The sequence below is a fragment of the Archocentrus centrarchus genome, chromosome 5 (genome assembly GCF_007364275.1).
Source record: "Archocentrus centrarchus isolate MPI-CPG fArcCen1 chromosome 5, fArcCen1, whole genome shotgun sequence".
NCBI lineage: Eukaryota > Metazoa > Chordata > Actinopteri > Cichliformes > Cichlidae > Archocentrus > Archocentrus centrarchus.
Genome location: NC_044350.1, coordinates 16107744 through 16122017, shown reverse-complemented (window position 1 = coordinate 16122017; position 14274 = coordinate 16107744). Strand labels below are relative to the sequence as shown.

The following is a 14274-nucleotide window of genomic DNA, read 5'->3' as shown; positions in this document are numbered from 1 at the left end:
GTGGCTGCTGTGAAAAAGCCCAGCCTGGAATATTAGTACTGACCTCCATGCTGATTGGAGGGTGAATGCTGGACCGTTGTTTGGTTTGCAGTAGGATCAGTTAACTGTAGAAAATATGAACAAGGTTACACGCAGAACTAAAATGACAAACGCTGCAGTGGTTTACATGAGCACGTCAGCGTTTCTTGTAAATGAGATCCCACACATAAATAGATTCTCAAGAGACTTCTGTAATGTTAGCATTTAGCTCAGAGCACAACCTCAAAAAGGCACTGCGGTGGATGTATTTAAACATGAGGCATGCACCTTAAGAGCACTTGTTATTTGTAAGCATTGTCATCCACCTGAGGCGGAGGAAGAGCAGTAATTATGAGGGTGCAATCTAAAATGATGACCGGTTGTAAGACCATCAGGGAAATGTATCACAAGGGGAGGAAAACATGGCCTCTAATGCCTCTAAAGAGCAGGCAGTCTTTCACTGTAAGCCACAACAACACTAAATGATTCCCCAAATGATTCATTTCACTCTGTTTGGGTGGAATGAAAACAGACTTTTAGCACCGCCTTTCCCTTCCTTTAATTCCTTTGTTGTCGAATTAGCTAAATCTCTCTAATTAAGAGGACAGTCATCTTTCTATTTCTGACTCATTCCACTCATCCCAATTCTGCCAAAGGAGAGATCACGGGCCAGAACAAGAAGAGAAACACAGCAGTGTTGAGACGTGAACCTACAGGCCACAGCAGTGGAGAAAGGAAAAGTGACATTGAGACTATGTTGGGAAATCTTAATCTGTGTGTATCATAGTTTCATGCCAAACCTCACAAAAGGTTTCAGTCATATGAGAAGATATTTAAACAGCCAGAATCGTCTCAAAAGCCAAACAAAAAGCCAGCACAGACTGTCCTTGCTGCCACGTCCTTGCAGAAGGACTCAAACCAACTGATTAATGATCCAGGAGTAAGAAACACACACAGAGGCAAGCAGGTACTTTGGGAATCAATTCATCACACTTTATTCTGTGTGACCCCGGCTGATGTACTGGCCGGAGTGCAGCACAATACATTCTCAGCACAAACGCCGCACTGTAATATAGAGCGCATAAAGACTCGCACACATGCCCACAGAGCAGTGTTATCAGTGGATGAAACCCACCGATAAAATCTCAAAACAATAATTTCTACCTGGATTTTATTGGGGTGAGCATTGATTTAAGAGAGAGAGGGGGACAGTAAGAGTATGTGTGTGTGTATGTGTGTGTGTGATTAGCAGCAGGGCCTCCCTTTCTCTGTTGCTTACATTTCCCTATTTACGCTCAATAAAGCATCAGAATGCAGCACAACAGGGTGAAGGACAGCTTTGGGTTGTCCCGTGCTATGATTAGATTTACTGGGGATGCTAAATCGAGAGGGTGCTAGTGAGGTCACTAGGCCATTCCCCTAAAGACTTCCAGCTGCTGGCTGAACTGGTCAGCACTTTCTTTGGCTGTAAGAAGTTGCTTTTCACACCAACCAACCAGAGCCTGCCGCAGCATTTCCACGCGCTCTCCCTGGAAACGTGCGATCTGGAAGAAACACGAATATTAAAACATACAGTAAATGCATGGCAACAGACTGAATTCTGAAAAATGTGGAGAGACGCATGAAAAGTGGGGAATCCAGTTATCTGCTGTATCTTTTACCTCCTGCTTTGCCATTTCTGAAGTGTGTTCAAACTCAGTCTCTGCTGCTTTCTTCACTTCTTCCATCTGATGAGCACGAAGAGCGCACCATCACTGTTATATATTTAGTTTATATCAGAGAGCTTACAACAAATATATTCTCCTCTCACAAACAATATGCTGCTGACACCTGCTGGTTAAAAGAAAATATGCATATCTGATCGAGTAACTCGTGCTTTTAATGTATGAATGCAGACACTCACGGCAGCCTTCTTTACAGGTTTTGCCTTCTCTGCGTTCCTTCGGGCGTTCTCTAACTCCACTAGTTTGCAGGTTCTCCTGAAGAGCATTTCCTTCATTGGACATAATATTCATATTACACGCTGGACAATTTAGTCACAGGCTTCACTCGAACGTGCCAAATTGCACCAGAAAGGCAAGATTCAATATAGATGGAAAGGCAGCACACATGTGAAGAGCATAAACACTGCAGAACTAGAACACACACCCGTTCTGCCTCCTGATAACGTGACTCGAGGTCCAGGCCGAGTCCGAGAGTGTTCACATTGTTCTCAGCAACACTCGTCATAGTTTTCTGCCCACACACAAACACATCATGTGGCAAAGCAACGGTGCACTGTTGTCTATGTATCTATACAAAAAAGACAAGCAATTTACCTTTATGGATTCAAACACTTCTGATAATTTCACACAAACCCTGTAAAAAAACAAAACAAAAACAACTATATTTATATTAATTTATCTAATTTTATATCAAGTGTTCAGATGCATTTCCCTTTTGTTTTTTTTACCTAGAGAAAGCCTGCTTGTCAGGATCCTCCCCTGGTTCCACACAGAGATGCAGAGCAGTTGAGAAGTGCCCACAGGCCACTGCTATTTCTGCAAGCACACAGAACATGCAGCACTCTAATACTGGGATCAATTCAGCTAATGCTGTACTACAGATGAACATTAAAAAAACACATGTACATAACCCCGTAATTATCAGCTGTAGAATCGGGACACAGGCAAATCTCGAATAACATCAAAAGACAAATTCTTCTTCTGTGCTTTCAAACTTCAATAAAAAGCAGATTTTATGAACGCAGCTGATTTCTTACTTTGCTCTGTCACCACCACATCCAGGAATTTCTGCAAGAAGGAGGGAAGGTTTGGAAATCAATCTGAGAAAAGGAGACGGGGACGACGAATATACAGACAAAGAAGCAGCCAGTGACCGTCTCACCTCGGCTGCGGTCTTGGTACAGCCGGTGAGAACGAGGTTACGATCCCGCTCATTCTGAAAGAACTCATCCACATCCTGCAGACACGTTGATAACAGCATTAACCCCCCACATTCTCTGGACACATTCTGCCTATATACGAGTCCCAAATGTGTACCTTATGGCCTTCTTTCCTCATCTCTTCCACAGCGTGACTCAGTCTGTTGAAAATGTTCTTCCTTACTTTCTGTCTGCCTGGAGGCTGAACATGAGGACATAAATAAGCTTAAACCATTTAACATGACACAGGATATCATAACACATCAGAGCAAATGTCATTTTGTTATACACGGGATCACACAAACACACACCTTTTTCAAATATCTCTTAAACTATGCTGGTAAAAAAAAAAGTAAGTAATGCTTAATAAAATACATGTTTTGCCAGAATCAGACACACAGGAAACATACTCAGGATATCAAACATATCATCATCAACACGCACAACACACACAACATGAGTGTAATGCACTCATGTATGTGTCTGACTCTGTATATACAGTACTGTGCAGAAGTCTCGGCCTCATTAGAAATGTACAAATTATGTTGTTGCTTTATATACAGTATTTTCATGCATGTTTAAACATTTCAGTAAATCACTGCACCAAGTTCCTGTTTTCCAAGCACAATATAAAGAAAGAGGGGTGGCTCGAGACTTTTGCACAGTCTACCTGTTATTATATTATACCCATCAGGCCAAAGATGGATAAGCATATAAGAAAATGCATGGATGGATGTTAAATTAACTGCATTTGTTTGGCACGTTTCTACTCACAAACCACTCAAAACACTTTACACTACGAGCCACACTGACCGGCTCACACGCACACATTTATACAGCACTTCTTATTATATATACAATGCAATACCTGCTGTTCATCTCACAAGCAGAAAAGACCCATCTGAATTCATCAACAGACAAAAACTCTCATCCTCTCAAAAGTTATTTTCCTGTAGACCATGTCATTTGGAGGGCCATATGTTGGGAGCTGAATGACTGAGTACTGTCACGGGGATCTCTATCTTATGAAAATACTGTTGGTGAAAGTTTAACCATTTATTGTCAGTCGCTCTCGTGACAAGGTTTCACATTACGCTCTCTTCTAATGTGAAATTCTAGCTCTAAAACTGAAAGCTGGTAAAAAAAAAAAAGCTGTTTGTGTTCACTTACATCTGAGCTGGTGAGAAAGACCTCCACAGCTTTATTTTTGCTGAGTGTGCTGTGCGCAGCGACCTGCCGCAGGAACGTTTCTAATGCTCTACAGTACGGCTGCCACTCTCCTAAAGCAAGGAAGCCTGCAAGGAGACTAATAGCATTTTAACTGCACCACTTCACATCACATTAGACACTGTGCAGCAGAACTGTAAAATGTTCACTTGTCTTTACTTTTAATTGAATATTATTTTGTGCAGAGGCGGTCTTCAGATGTACTCACCAAGCTGTTTTATAGTCTTAGAAGATGCATTCACTTGAGGCTTTGCAGGAAGAGGTGGGAACTTGAAAAAGACCATAATATTACATTATTTTATTTTATTATTTTCCCCTTAAAAAGTTAGTTAAAATACAAGCTTGGGAGAGTTTCATGTATTTTAAAGGTTTTTCTGTGCTTATGTGGATTATGGTATGCATATCAGATATTACACAATATGTGCTTTGTGTAATAATTACAAAGTAAATCTACACATCCTGTCATACTAAGAAGAAGATGGTGTACTGTTGAGTTTCTTTGATAAAAAAAAAAAAAAAAATGCAAGTGGTCCCTACAGTGTTTACTTAATTGGCTGCAGTACTGGGGCAGCTGACAAAAATAGCAGTGATAAAACCAGCTGATTACAAAGAAAAGGAGGACACAGGAAGGAAACGCAGGAAGGATTTTAGACAACAAAATATGTACAGTCATGGCAAAAAGAAAGCACACTCTCTACATTCTTTACATATCAGGACATAATTAAAAATCATCTGCTCCTTACGAGGCTTTAAAAGGATTTAAACACAACCTCAAATAAACAACAACAATATATGACATATTACACTGTGTCATCATTTATTTAGCTGTTGTGTTGTGTTCCTGTTTTTCTTACTTAGCCAGTGTTTGGGGGTCTGGTGGAGTTGCTGCATTTTGGGGGTTTTACATCAATTTAGCCACAAAGATTTAGGTAAAACTACTTCACAGATATTCACTTTATCCCAGTTTCATGCAATGCAGACCACATGTTTAGGTAATGTTGGATTTTTACCTCTGTTAGAGCCCGTTTATCAATAAAAGTGACATTTGTTTTTTGTGGTAAAACGTAATAAGGGATTAGAGGTGTTGCTAATCAGTAGGTGTGAGTGTGTCTATAAAAGCAGAGGTTTTGCTGATCTGGAGCATTCAGGTGTGTGTTGTGTGCCAAGGAGGAAAGACATGAGCACACGTCTCAGAAAAGCAGATGCTGTTTCTGGTCAATGCGGGAAGGCTTCATGAGAATTTTGAAGTATGTCGTTTTACTGTGAGAAGGATTATTCACAAGTTCAAGACATCTGCCAGTGTTTGCAGGAGAGGACATCCCAGCAAATTCTCTCACCGGGACAGACCACTAACAGTGCTCAGAAAAACTGCAAAAAAAAAAAAAACCCCAAGAGCTTCATTTCAGACTCTACAGGCCTCAGTTAGCACGTTAAATGTTCAAGTTCATGACAGCACAATTAGAAAAAAGACTGAACACGCATGGCTTGTTTGGAAGGGCTGCCAGGAGAAAGCTTTTTCTCACTCAGCTTAGGTTTGCAAAGTTGCACCTGAACAAATCACAACACTTCTGGAACAACGTCCTTTGGACAGACATGACCAAAGCAGAGGAGTTTGGCCCTGATGCACAGCACCATGTTTGAAGAAAACCAAACACAGCACAAACACCTCACACCAACTGTCAGCACAGTGATGGAGGGGTGATGATTTAAGCTTGTTTTGCAGACACAGGACCTGTGCATTTTAGGTAAGCTGCTGGTAAATAAATAATGACACTCTAATTTGTCATGTGTTGTTGTTCTTCTGAAGCTGTATTTGCCTAATTGTAAGACTTGCTAAGGGCAGGATAATTAAATCCTGATATGTAAATCCTAGAAATGAAAGGGGGTGTACTTTATTTTTACCATGACTGTTTCAGCAACTGAGTCAGTGGATAAAATGAACTGATCTGAGATGTTCTCAGTTGTATAACACCTTGTGGTTTCAAGCTATCACATGCTGTATGTACAAAATAGGCAGTTCCATTATATTACTGAGCATGCCCAATTCAACATTAGTGACAGTACGGCAAGCAGTTAAAAAAAAAACCCTCATACTCTAATCCTGATCTTCTTGGCCTGCTATTGTCAAACAAGCACATGTGAACTATGTTAAAGAATAAAATGAGGGATTGGCACAGATGAAAGAAAGTACTGACTATGACTCCCGGTATCCCTGGCACATCCTCCTGAGAGAACAAATGCTGCTGCAGCCATTCAAAATCCTCATAGGTCCGGTCCACATGGTACTCGCCTGTACCAGAGAGCTGCAACAGAAATCGGAGACAACAAGCAGTCAGAGTCAGGCTATTTGTTGCTAAACAGATGACCGTTAAATGAGTGTCACCTTTTGAGATATGATGATGAAGGTGAGCGTGTCCCCATCGTTCAGCACCTCTGAAACTTTGATGCTGTCGTCATGGACACTTAGAACAGAAGCCGCTTCTTTCACTTCTTCCTGCAATTAAAAATGATGCAATCAAATGTCCTCAGAGCGAGCTGAGATTTAATTCACATTCACACGCAAACTAAATTTCAAGGGACGGCAAAACTTCATTGTGCACACACTGTACTTATAAACGTCTGCCAGGAGTAAAAGCCTGTCACATGACACTCAGACGCTTTCAGGAACTACAAACTCTGCAGGCGCACTTACCATCATTGTCAGCGTTTAAAAATGACCAGTCTGCCTTTTATCTGCCGTCGAGGTTTGTCCTTTTAGCTCGATACACGTTCATAAAACTGGAAAGATCTTTTGCCTGTTGCCTTCAGTGCGCTCAAGCTCAAAGTGTTGAGAATGCACAGGATATCCTTTGGGTCAAAGTGCACAATGGTCCCAGGAGACACGGAATAAAACAATGCCAAATCTAAAGTGCTGGTGCAGGGGAAAAAAGATGAGTAAATGGTTTGTTAGTCAGGAACTCTGGACTTTCGGCACACCCACACAGGAAAAGTGACATAAAGGCTCAGTCGGTTATCTAGCAGTCAGCTTTACAACCTCACAGCTACTGAATTTATACATGGTGCAATAAAAAGGAGCGTAAACAGGTTCAAAGGGTCTATTTAGGTGATGTTTTTACATAATGAATACAAGAAACAGATACTGAGAGCACATTTTGCACTGGATCCTTTATTATCAATAAAAGAAAACACATCCAAACATAACAGTCATTCCAAGTACAGGAAAAGCTTTCAGAAGTAGTACTCGTCTTCATAATCATCTGCATCCCCAAAGTAAAAGCTAAATCTTTGCCTCTCAAAACTGTACTGTCCATAATGACCATCCTCCTCTTCCTGGTGAAATCTCCACTCTCCACCAAAGGGACTATCATCAAAGTCATGGAAGAAGTCTGGGAAGCTGAAGTGGAAGCTTGCCTGATCGTCATCCTCAGAGTCAACTGGGTCCTCATTTTTTAGGAAAGCTTTATGGCCCACACGGTCATACAGCCTCCTTTGCTCCTTGTTTGAGAGGACTCTGTAGGCTTGGGGACGAGAATTAGAGAAAAAAGGGCAAACCTTGACTTTGTAATGAAAGCGCACTCAGGTAAGTTCATTACAGTTATGGTTTTAAAAAAAAAAGAGAATACGCCCTCGGTTCTTATGTTTTACATATCAGGACATACTAAAAATAATCTGGTCCTTAGTAAGTCTTAAAATTCATTAAATACAAACTCAGATAAACTACAACACATGTTGTCATGTTATTATTTATTTAACAAAAACTGAACTAAAATGAAGAAGCAGTTCTGTGAAAAACTAAGCGCACCCTTACTGTTGCCATAGAGGGTAAGTAGCAGCCTGGCGCTGCCAGTCAAATGCATTAGATTAACTGACCCTCAGCGGGTGTGAGCACCTCCGTGAAAGCACAGTTTGCTGTGTGCATTCAGCTGTGTGTTAACAAAGCAGAAGTGCAGGTCCAACGGTGACGCTGCATGATTAATAAAGCTCCAAAAAAATAACCAATTATTCATAGAAGTTCTTGCATGCTATTTAATAAGATTTACAATTGCCTAACACACCTGGACTGTAGTTCCTTAAAGGGCCTGTCTGATGGGAATTATATATAAAACAAATACTGACCTTTTTTATGCACTTTTACCACGATGAAGAGCATTTTTTTAATTATTATTATTTGTTTGGTTTATGTAAAACCTAACAAGAGGACAAGTTTTGCTGGTATGTTTTGCTGTTATATCACATTTCCTTTTAATATTGAACTGTTTTCTAGTTACTTCTCCTTAGGGTCGTTTTGCTGCAGTTCATCTTCCAGAGTGAAGTAATTTGTAGTTTGCAAAAAAAAAAAAACTCACTAATTTAAAGTAGACAATTAAAAAGTTTGAGTGTTGGAAGAGGCATCCTTTACCTTCTGCAATCTCCCTGAAGGTGCTCTCCGCATCTGCGCTCTTGTTTTTGTCGGGGTGGTACTTCACGGCCAGTTTTCGAAACGACTTCTTAATCTCGCGGTCCGTGGCTGTGGGCTTAACGTGAAGAGTGTCATAGTAGTCTCTGTTTATCTCTGGGGCAGCAGACAGGGCTTCAGATAAACAAATCAGCAGCAGCAGCATGTGGGGTCGCAGCCAGCAGGAAACACCTTGCGCTGCCATGTTGAGGAGAGCTCGGGCAGAGAGTGAGGAACTCAAAATAGTACTCATCATTTGCACAACAGTTTATCTCGAAGTGCAGTGAACTTGCGGTTTAACAGCTCATTTTCATATGCACGCAAGGCCGTGTGGCCTCCACGTCAGCACCTAGCGTGGTTCTGCTGGTGACCCCAAAGAAGCAGAGTTTGGTGTATTCACGACTATTTCGATGGAACTGCCTACAGAAACTGTGATATAGGGGCATGAAAGTAAACGTGACCTCGTCCACAGGCTCTGAAGCGAACAAACTGTGAACGCGTAATGATAGTTCAGCATTTCCACCACTAGAGGGCAGGAGCCCCCAATTCGTGAAAAGAGAGGAAGACGCCGGTGCTCTTCTTCGTTGGTATTAAAAGATGCATGAAGAAATGTGGTAAACACCATCAGGGCCTTGAGGAATTGCTAAAAATAACGTAAGCCTCTTTGCTTTTGTTAGCAGCAACGTCTGTAGACATTTAGAGGAAGGTGTTTCTTCATGGGAGCCGTTCAGCTGTTCTCTGGATCCTGCTTCCGGCTTCGATTTGGTAAGACTACAGTAGCTTTTAGCCAGTTAGCTGTTAGCTACCGAGTGGGAGCGACGGGCTCGTAGCACCATTGTAGGCTTCTTTATTCTGGAATATGATACGACAAACTGTGTTTTATTTACTGGCAGAAATCCGTTGCTTTCAATCTGACTGGTGTTTAGCAGTGTTTTACCAAAGAACCAGCTGCTGTTCATGTTTAAATGTAAGCAGAAGCGGTGCTATTTATTGTTTACGAGGTGCTATCACGTGCTAAATTTCATCCCTAACCTTATAATAATATAAATTTACCCATGTCCTGTTGTGTTTCATGGCGATATTCATATCCCTTTTTTAATTCTAAAAACAATATCTCATGTTGGGTTTGTGTTTTTTGTCTAGCAGGTAGTTAAAACAGTCAATTGCATTATGTAGACAGTAGAAAGAAACAGTTATTGACTACTTGACCTGTGTATGTGAATGTTTGCCAGGTCACGTCTGCCATTCCCAAATACACATGAGTGCTCCTTTCTCCTTGAGCTGGGCCGAGCGCCATGCCTGACCGGGATAGTTCCTACCTGTCAGGTGGTGGTGGGAGCGGTGGTAGTCTGGGTGAAGAAGGGGGACCTGGGTCTGGTTTGACAGGGGGTGCAGCAGAGGGCAGAGGAGGATCCGGAAGTAGTGTTGGAGGAAACGTCTCAGGTTCTGGGGGCATGGGTGGAGGAGGAGCACTCGGAAACGGCAACAGTTGTGGGAACAGCGGAGGACAAGGTGCGGGACTGGCCTTGGACGGCGTCTGCAGGGACTTCATACGCAATGTCTGCAAGAGAGGGAAGCGCTGCCGCTTCAGACACCCGGACTTCAACGAGGTGCCAGATTTGGGAGTGCAGAAGAATGAGTTCATCTTTTGTCATGACCATCAGAATAAGGAGTGTATGCGTTCCAACTGCCGCTTTGTCCATGGATCTAAAGAGGATGAGGACTATTACAAGAAGACAGGAGAACTGCCTCTCAGACTAAGAGGGAAAGTTGCAGCACGGCTGGGCCTGTCTCCCATGGATCTCCCCCATAGCCGCGGTGAGGTTCCCATCTGCAGAGACTTCCTGAAGGGAGAGTGCCAGAGGGGCAACAAATGTAAATTTCGCCATGTCAAAAAAGACTGTGAATACGAACCATCCAGGGTTGGTGTGGGTGGCGTTATGGGGCCGGGTGTCAGTGGAATGGTGAATGCTGGAGGAGGAATAGGTGGAGGAGGAGGTGCCTGTGGAGGAATGCAAGGACTTGTGGGAGGTGGGGCTGGGGGTGGAGGAAATATAATGGGGACCGGCTGTCCCGGATTAGGTGGTTGCAGAGATCCAGGTATCTCAGGTTTTGGGGGAGTAGGTGGAGGTGGGATGAGTGGTTGTCTGTCCATAAGTTCATCAGGACAGCGACGCTATGAGAGGAACACATGCTCAATGTATGACCCTCTGATTGAGAGCAGTCTGTTTGATGCGGGTTCCTTGGAGACCTCTATGGACCACACCACTCTACAGCTTAAGAGGCGGCGGTTGGAGGGGCTGCGTCTGACAGATGGGAGCGGAGGTGGGCACTACGAGTTGGGAGTTCAAGCCACCTTGCCACCTCGTCCTCTGGAGTACAGATTCCTAGAGGAAGAAAATTCCCTGCTTAGGAAGAGAGTGGAAGAGTTAAAGAAACAGGTTGGTATAAGAATCATATGATGCCAGATGTAGATAGCTTCAGTCACTTTAATACTGAGATATAAAAATGGCAATGCTAAATCACAAACAGAAACTTTATCGAGGGACTTGACAAAACATCCTGGAACGATGACAGCGAATCAAGCAGAGCAGCATGTCAGCAGTGCATCCAAAAATCCACCTGAGCATTTGTCCCAGAGAAGTTATAAGTGTGATTAGGTGTCTTTGACAGACTTATTAACATCCCATTCATCAATACAGTTTACATCAACATTTTACAATTGAAATTTAAATACATAGTGAAAATAGTTTGTGAAAAAGGACTTCATTTTCTTGTGGTTATAATTGAGCCGATTTACAGACTTTGCTGATGCAAACAAAGGATCATCCAGAACATCAGTAATTGATTTTAGGTACTGCTTCTTCCTTCAGAACGACACTAACAGCACATTTTTGTGAAATCAGTGTATGTGCAAGTAATCCCTAAGGGCCCGAAAGCTGAGGGTTCAGACTGCTGTAAAGGCTCTGCCTGTGGGCTGGGAGGGTGGACTTAAAGGGAAAGGAGCTAGAATGGCTAAAACAACTGGACCAAGGCTCAGTGTAACATAAATAAGGATTATTTTGAACAGGGAATCATGTAAAACTACTCTATTGGAGCCCAAGACTTTAAATAAAATGGGACAGCTTGTACTTGTACTAATTTTGTTTGTAAAGTAAATATCAAATTTGTCACTGAAGAGTTAAAATGAGGAGATGGCTACAAAGGAGTGACTGGGAAAAATTGTTTTCCCTTCACTGTCACCTGACAAGAAGGCCCACTGCATGTTTCGGGGGAATATTTAATAAAGGAATAGACATTCTGTAACATCATGGGACACAGAAACACTCTGAGAAGACTACAGAGCTGACTTTGTGCAAATCTGACATGATTAGTTACATGGAAACAGTTTACTTGGTGTCTTGAAATATTTAGTGTTTCCACATTTTCTGTCATGTACTTTCTGTACAGCGCATATTTATTCTAAGCTTTTTTTTTTTTTTTCCCTCAGGTTTCCAATCTCATTGCCACAAATGAGGTTCTCCTGGAGCAGAACGCTCAATTCCGAAGCCAGGCCAAAGTGATGACACTGTCTTCAACTCCTGCACCCACTGAGCAGAGTCTGGCGCCTCCTGTAGGTTCAGTCAGTTCCTACAACCACAGCATCGCTCAGACTCACACCACCTTGAGCAGCGCTGGATTACAGGCTCGGCCTGTCACCCAGCAAGACCTGGTAGCACCCACCGGTGCCCCTTCAGCACCTCCAACCAATGCAGCCCCACCCACTGCTCCTCCGCCACACCTCAATCCTGAAATAACGCCCCTCTCAGCTGCCCTCGCACAGACCATCGCCCAAGGAATGGCACCTCCTGTTTCTATGGCTCCGGTGGCCGTATCTGTGGCACCGGTGGCAGTGTCCATGACGCAACCTCTACCTGGCATCACCATGAGTCACGCCACCACCCCAATGGTGTCCTACCCCATTGCAAGTCAGAGCATGAGGATCACAACCCTGCCACACTGAATGAATGCAGGGCTGTTGTACCCATGAATCGAACTGTAGCTGTACTTTACTGGGTTTTCTTTTTTACACAGATGGTCTTTTTTTCTGTGTATGAGACTCAACTTGCATCTGAACAGTGACAGACTTGAGATAGACATTTTCCTCCAGCAGGGGGCAGGATAAGCGCTTATCTTTCCCTAAATCTGAACTTTGTTTTTTTTTCTGCACATTGACTGACCTGTGAACTCTGATAAAGGTCTTTGTACCAAAGGGATCTTTTCATACACGCACACCAGAAATGGCAACAGACTTAAAGTCGTCTGTAGCGCGTGTGTGTGTGTGTGTGTGTGTGTGTGTGTGTGTGTGTGTGTGTGTGTGTGTGTGTGTGTGTGTGTGTGTGTGTGTGTGTGTATAAACCATTTTTGCAAGACTGCAGCATTGTCCATGTGAGGACATGAAGATGTTGGAAGCAATTTGTATTTTTGTGGGTTGCTCTGGTGTAAATTAACTTTGGTACTTTGCACATTTGAAACAAAAAAAGAATTACAACAACTCAACAGTGAATTGTGTTTTCTGTCTGCCTTCTTCCCTCATGTTAACATCCTATTGCTCTTGTTTGGGAGGAGTCCCACTGTGTAAACTAGAACATAATCTCTGTTTCTTCAGTAACCTCATACCCATGCAGCTCTTAAAAAAAAAAAAAAACTGGAGCATTTGGTGTTGACTTCACCAGTAGGGTTGAACACAGAATACAGATTACCTGGTGCAATGCAAAACAATAACCTGATTTACTTCAGAAGCAAATATCTTTATGCTCAACAAGGATGCAGCCAAAACATTTTTTTTTTTTTTTTTTTGCAAGGCATTCTCAGTACAGCTTTTAAATTTAGACTTCTTCCATTTTTTTGTGTCTAGTCAGCCAATGACATTGCAGAAACTCAATGCATTTTGGCAGGTAGATGTGGTCCTGCTGAATTTCAAATTGGGCATCAGGGAAAAAAGAAGCTTGGAATGGCATGGTAGCTGGTGCAAGGCAGCCTCCTCCTTGCCGCAGTAGCCTCCACACATCTGCCTCCATTTCACCCTACCCCTAGCATCCTCCTCTATTACACCAACTCTCTACATGTCCTTCACTACATCCATAAATCCTCGCTGACATCTTCCTCTTTACTTCCTGCCTGGCAGCTCCATTTTCAGCATCCTTTATCCAATTTAGTCACGATCCGTCCTCTGCACACATCCAAACCATCTCAACCTTACCTCTCTAATTGTGTCTTCAAATTGCTCAATTTGTGATGTTCTAGACTACAGCAGAAAAAGATCACACCGGGTACCACTGCTGTCAGCTAAGAAGAGGAAAGTGAGCCTACAGTTCACACAGGCTCACCAAACTTAGGCAGCAGAGGACTGAAAAAAGTTGCCTGATGTGAGTCTCAACTTCAGCTAAGACATTTGGGTAGCAGGGTTAGAATTTGACAACCTGAAAGCATGGATCCATACTGCCTTGTATCAGTGGTTCAGGCTGCTGCTGTAATTGTGTGGGGGAATATTTTCTTGGCACACATGATAGCAAACTGAGCATCATTTAAACACCTGATCACTCCATGTTGCTGACCATATGTATGCCTTTATGACCACAGTGTATCCATCCTATGGTGCTTCTACTATCATTCTATTATCTGTGCCACG

At 42.7% G+C, this 14274-nt stretch overlaps 3 protein-coding genes across 5 annotated transcripts; 1 reads left to right on the top strand and 2 right to left on the bottom strand.

Annotated features, from left to right (window-relative positions):
• Positions 1-996: 996 nt before the first annotated feature.
• Positions 997-7059, bottom strand: LOC115780722 (sorting nexin-6). Of its 2 annotated transcripts, none has more exons than XM_030730088.1 (14): positions 6861-7059; positions 6552-6662; positions 6364-6471; positions 4377-4437; positions 4112-4236; positions 3060-3143; positions 2905-2979; positions 2780-2810; positions 2471-2558; positions 2337-2376; positions 2167-2253; positions 1922-2011; positions 1680-1745; positions 997-1562 (listed from the first exon to the last, which is right to left on the bottom strand). In XM_030730088.1, exons 1-14 carry the CDS (start codon positions 6864-6866, stop codon positions 1425-1427), a joined length of 1110 nt encoding a protein of 369 aa, XP_030585948.1. In that variant the 5' UTR covers positions 6867-7059; the 3' UTR covers positions 997-1424. The 2 variants fall into 2 exon arrangements, 1 of the variants encoding a protein (XP_030585948.1); XR_004019986.1 differs by having other exon boundaries at positions 1481-1562; positions 1680-1772.
• Positions 7060-7264: 205 nt separating this feature from the next.
• On the bottom strand, positions 7265-9045 carry LOC115781010 (dnaJ homolog subfamily B member 9-like). The gene is made up of 2 exons (XM_030730497.1): positions 8568-9045; positions 7265-7686 (listed from the first exon to the last, which is right to left on the bottom strand). Exons 1-2 carry the CDS (start codon positions 8857-8859, stop codon positions 7397-7399), a joined length of 582 nt encoding a protein of 193 aa, XP_030586357.1. The 5' UTR covers positions 8860-9045; the 3' UTR covers positions 7265-7396.
• Positions 9046-9052: 7 nt separating this feature from the next.
• Positions 9053-13129, top strand: zc3h10 (zinc finger CCCH-type containing 10). Of its 2 annotated transcripts, XM_030730496.1 has the most exons (4): positions 9053-9190; positions 9281-9368; positions 9836-11044; positions 12094-13129. In XM_030730496.1, the coding sequence occupies exons 3-4, from the start codon at positions 9899-9901 to the stop codon at positions 12604-12606; spliced, it is 1659 nt and encodes a 552-aa protein (XP_030586356.1). In that variant the 5' UTR covers positions 9053-9190; positions 9281-9368; positions 9836-9898; the 3' UTR covers positions 12607-13129. The 2 variants fall into 2 exon arrangements, with proteins under 2 accessions (XP_030586356.1, XP_030586355.1); XM_030730495.1 differs by having other exon boundaries at positions 9184-9368.
• Positions 13130-14274: the final 1145 nt, after the last annotated feature.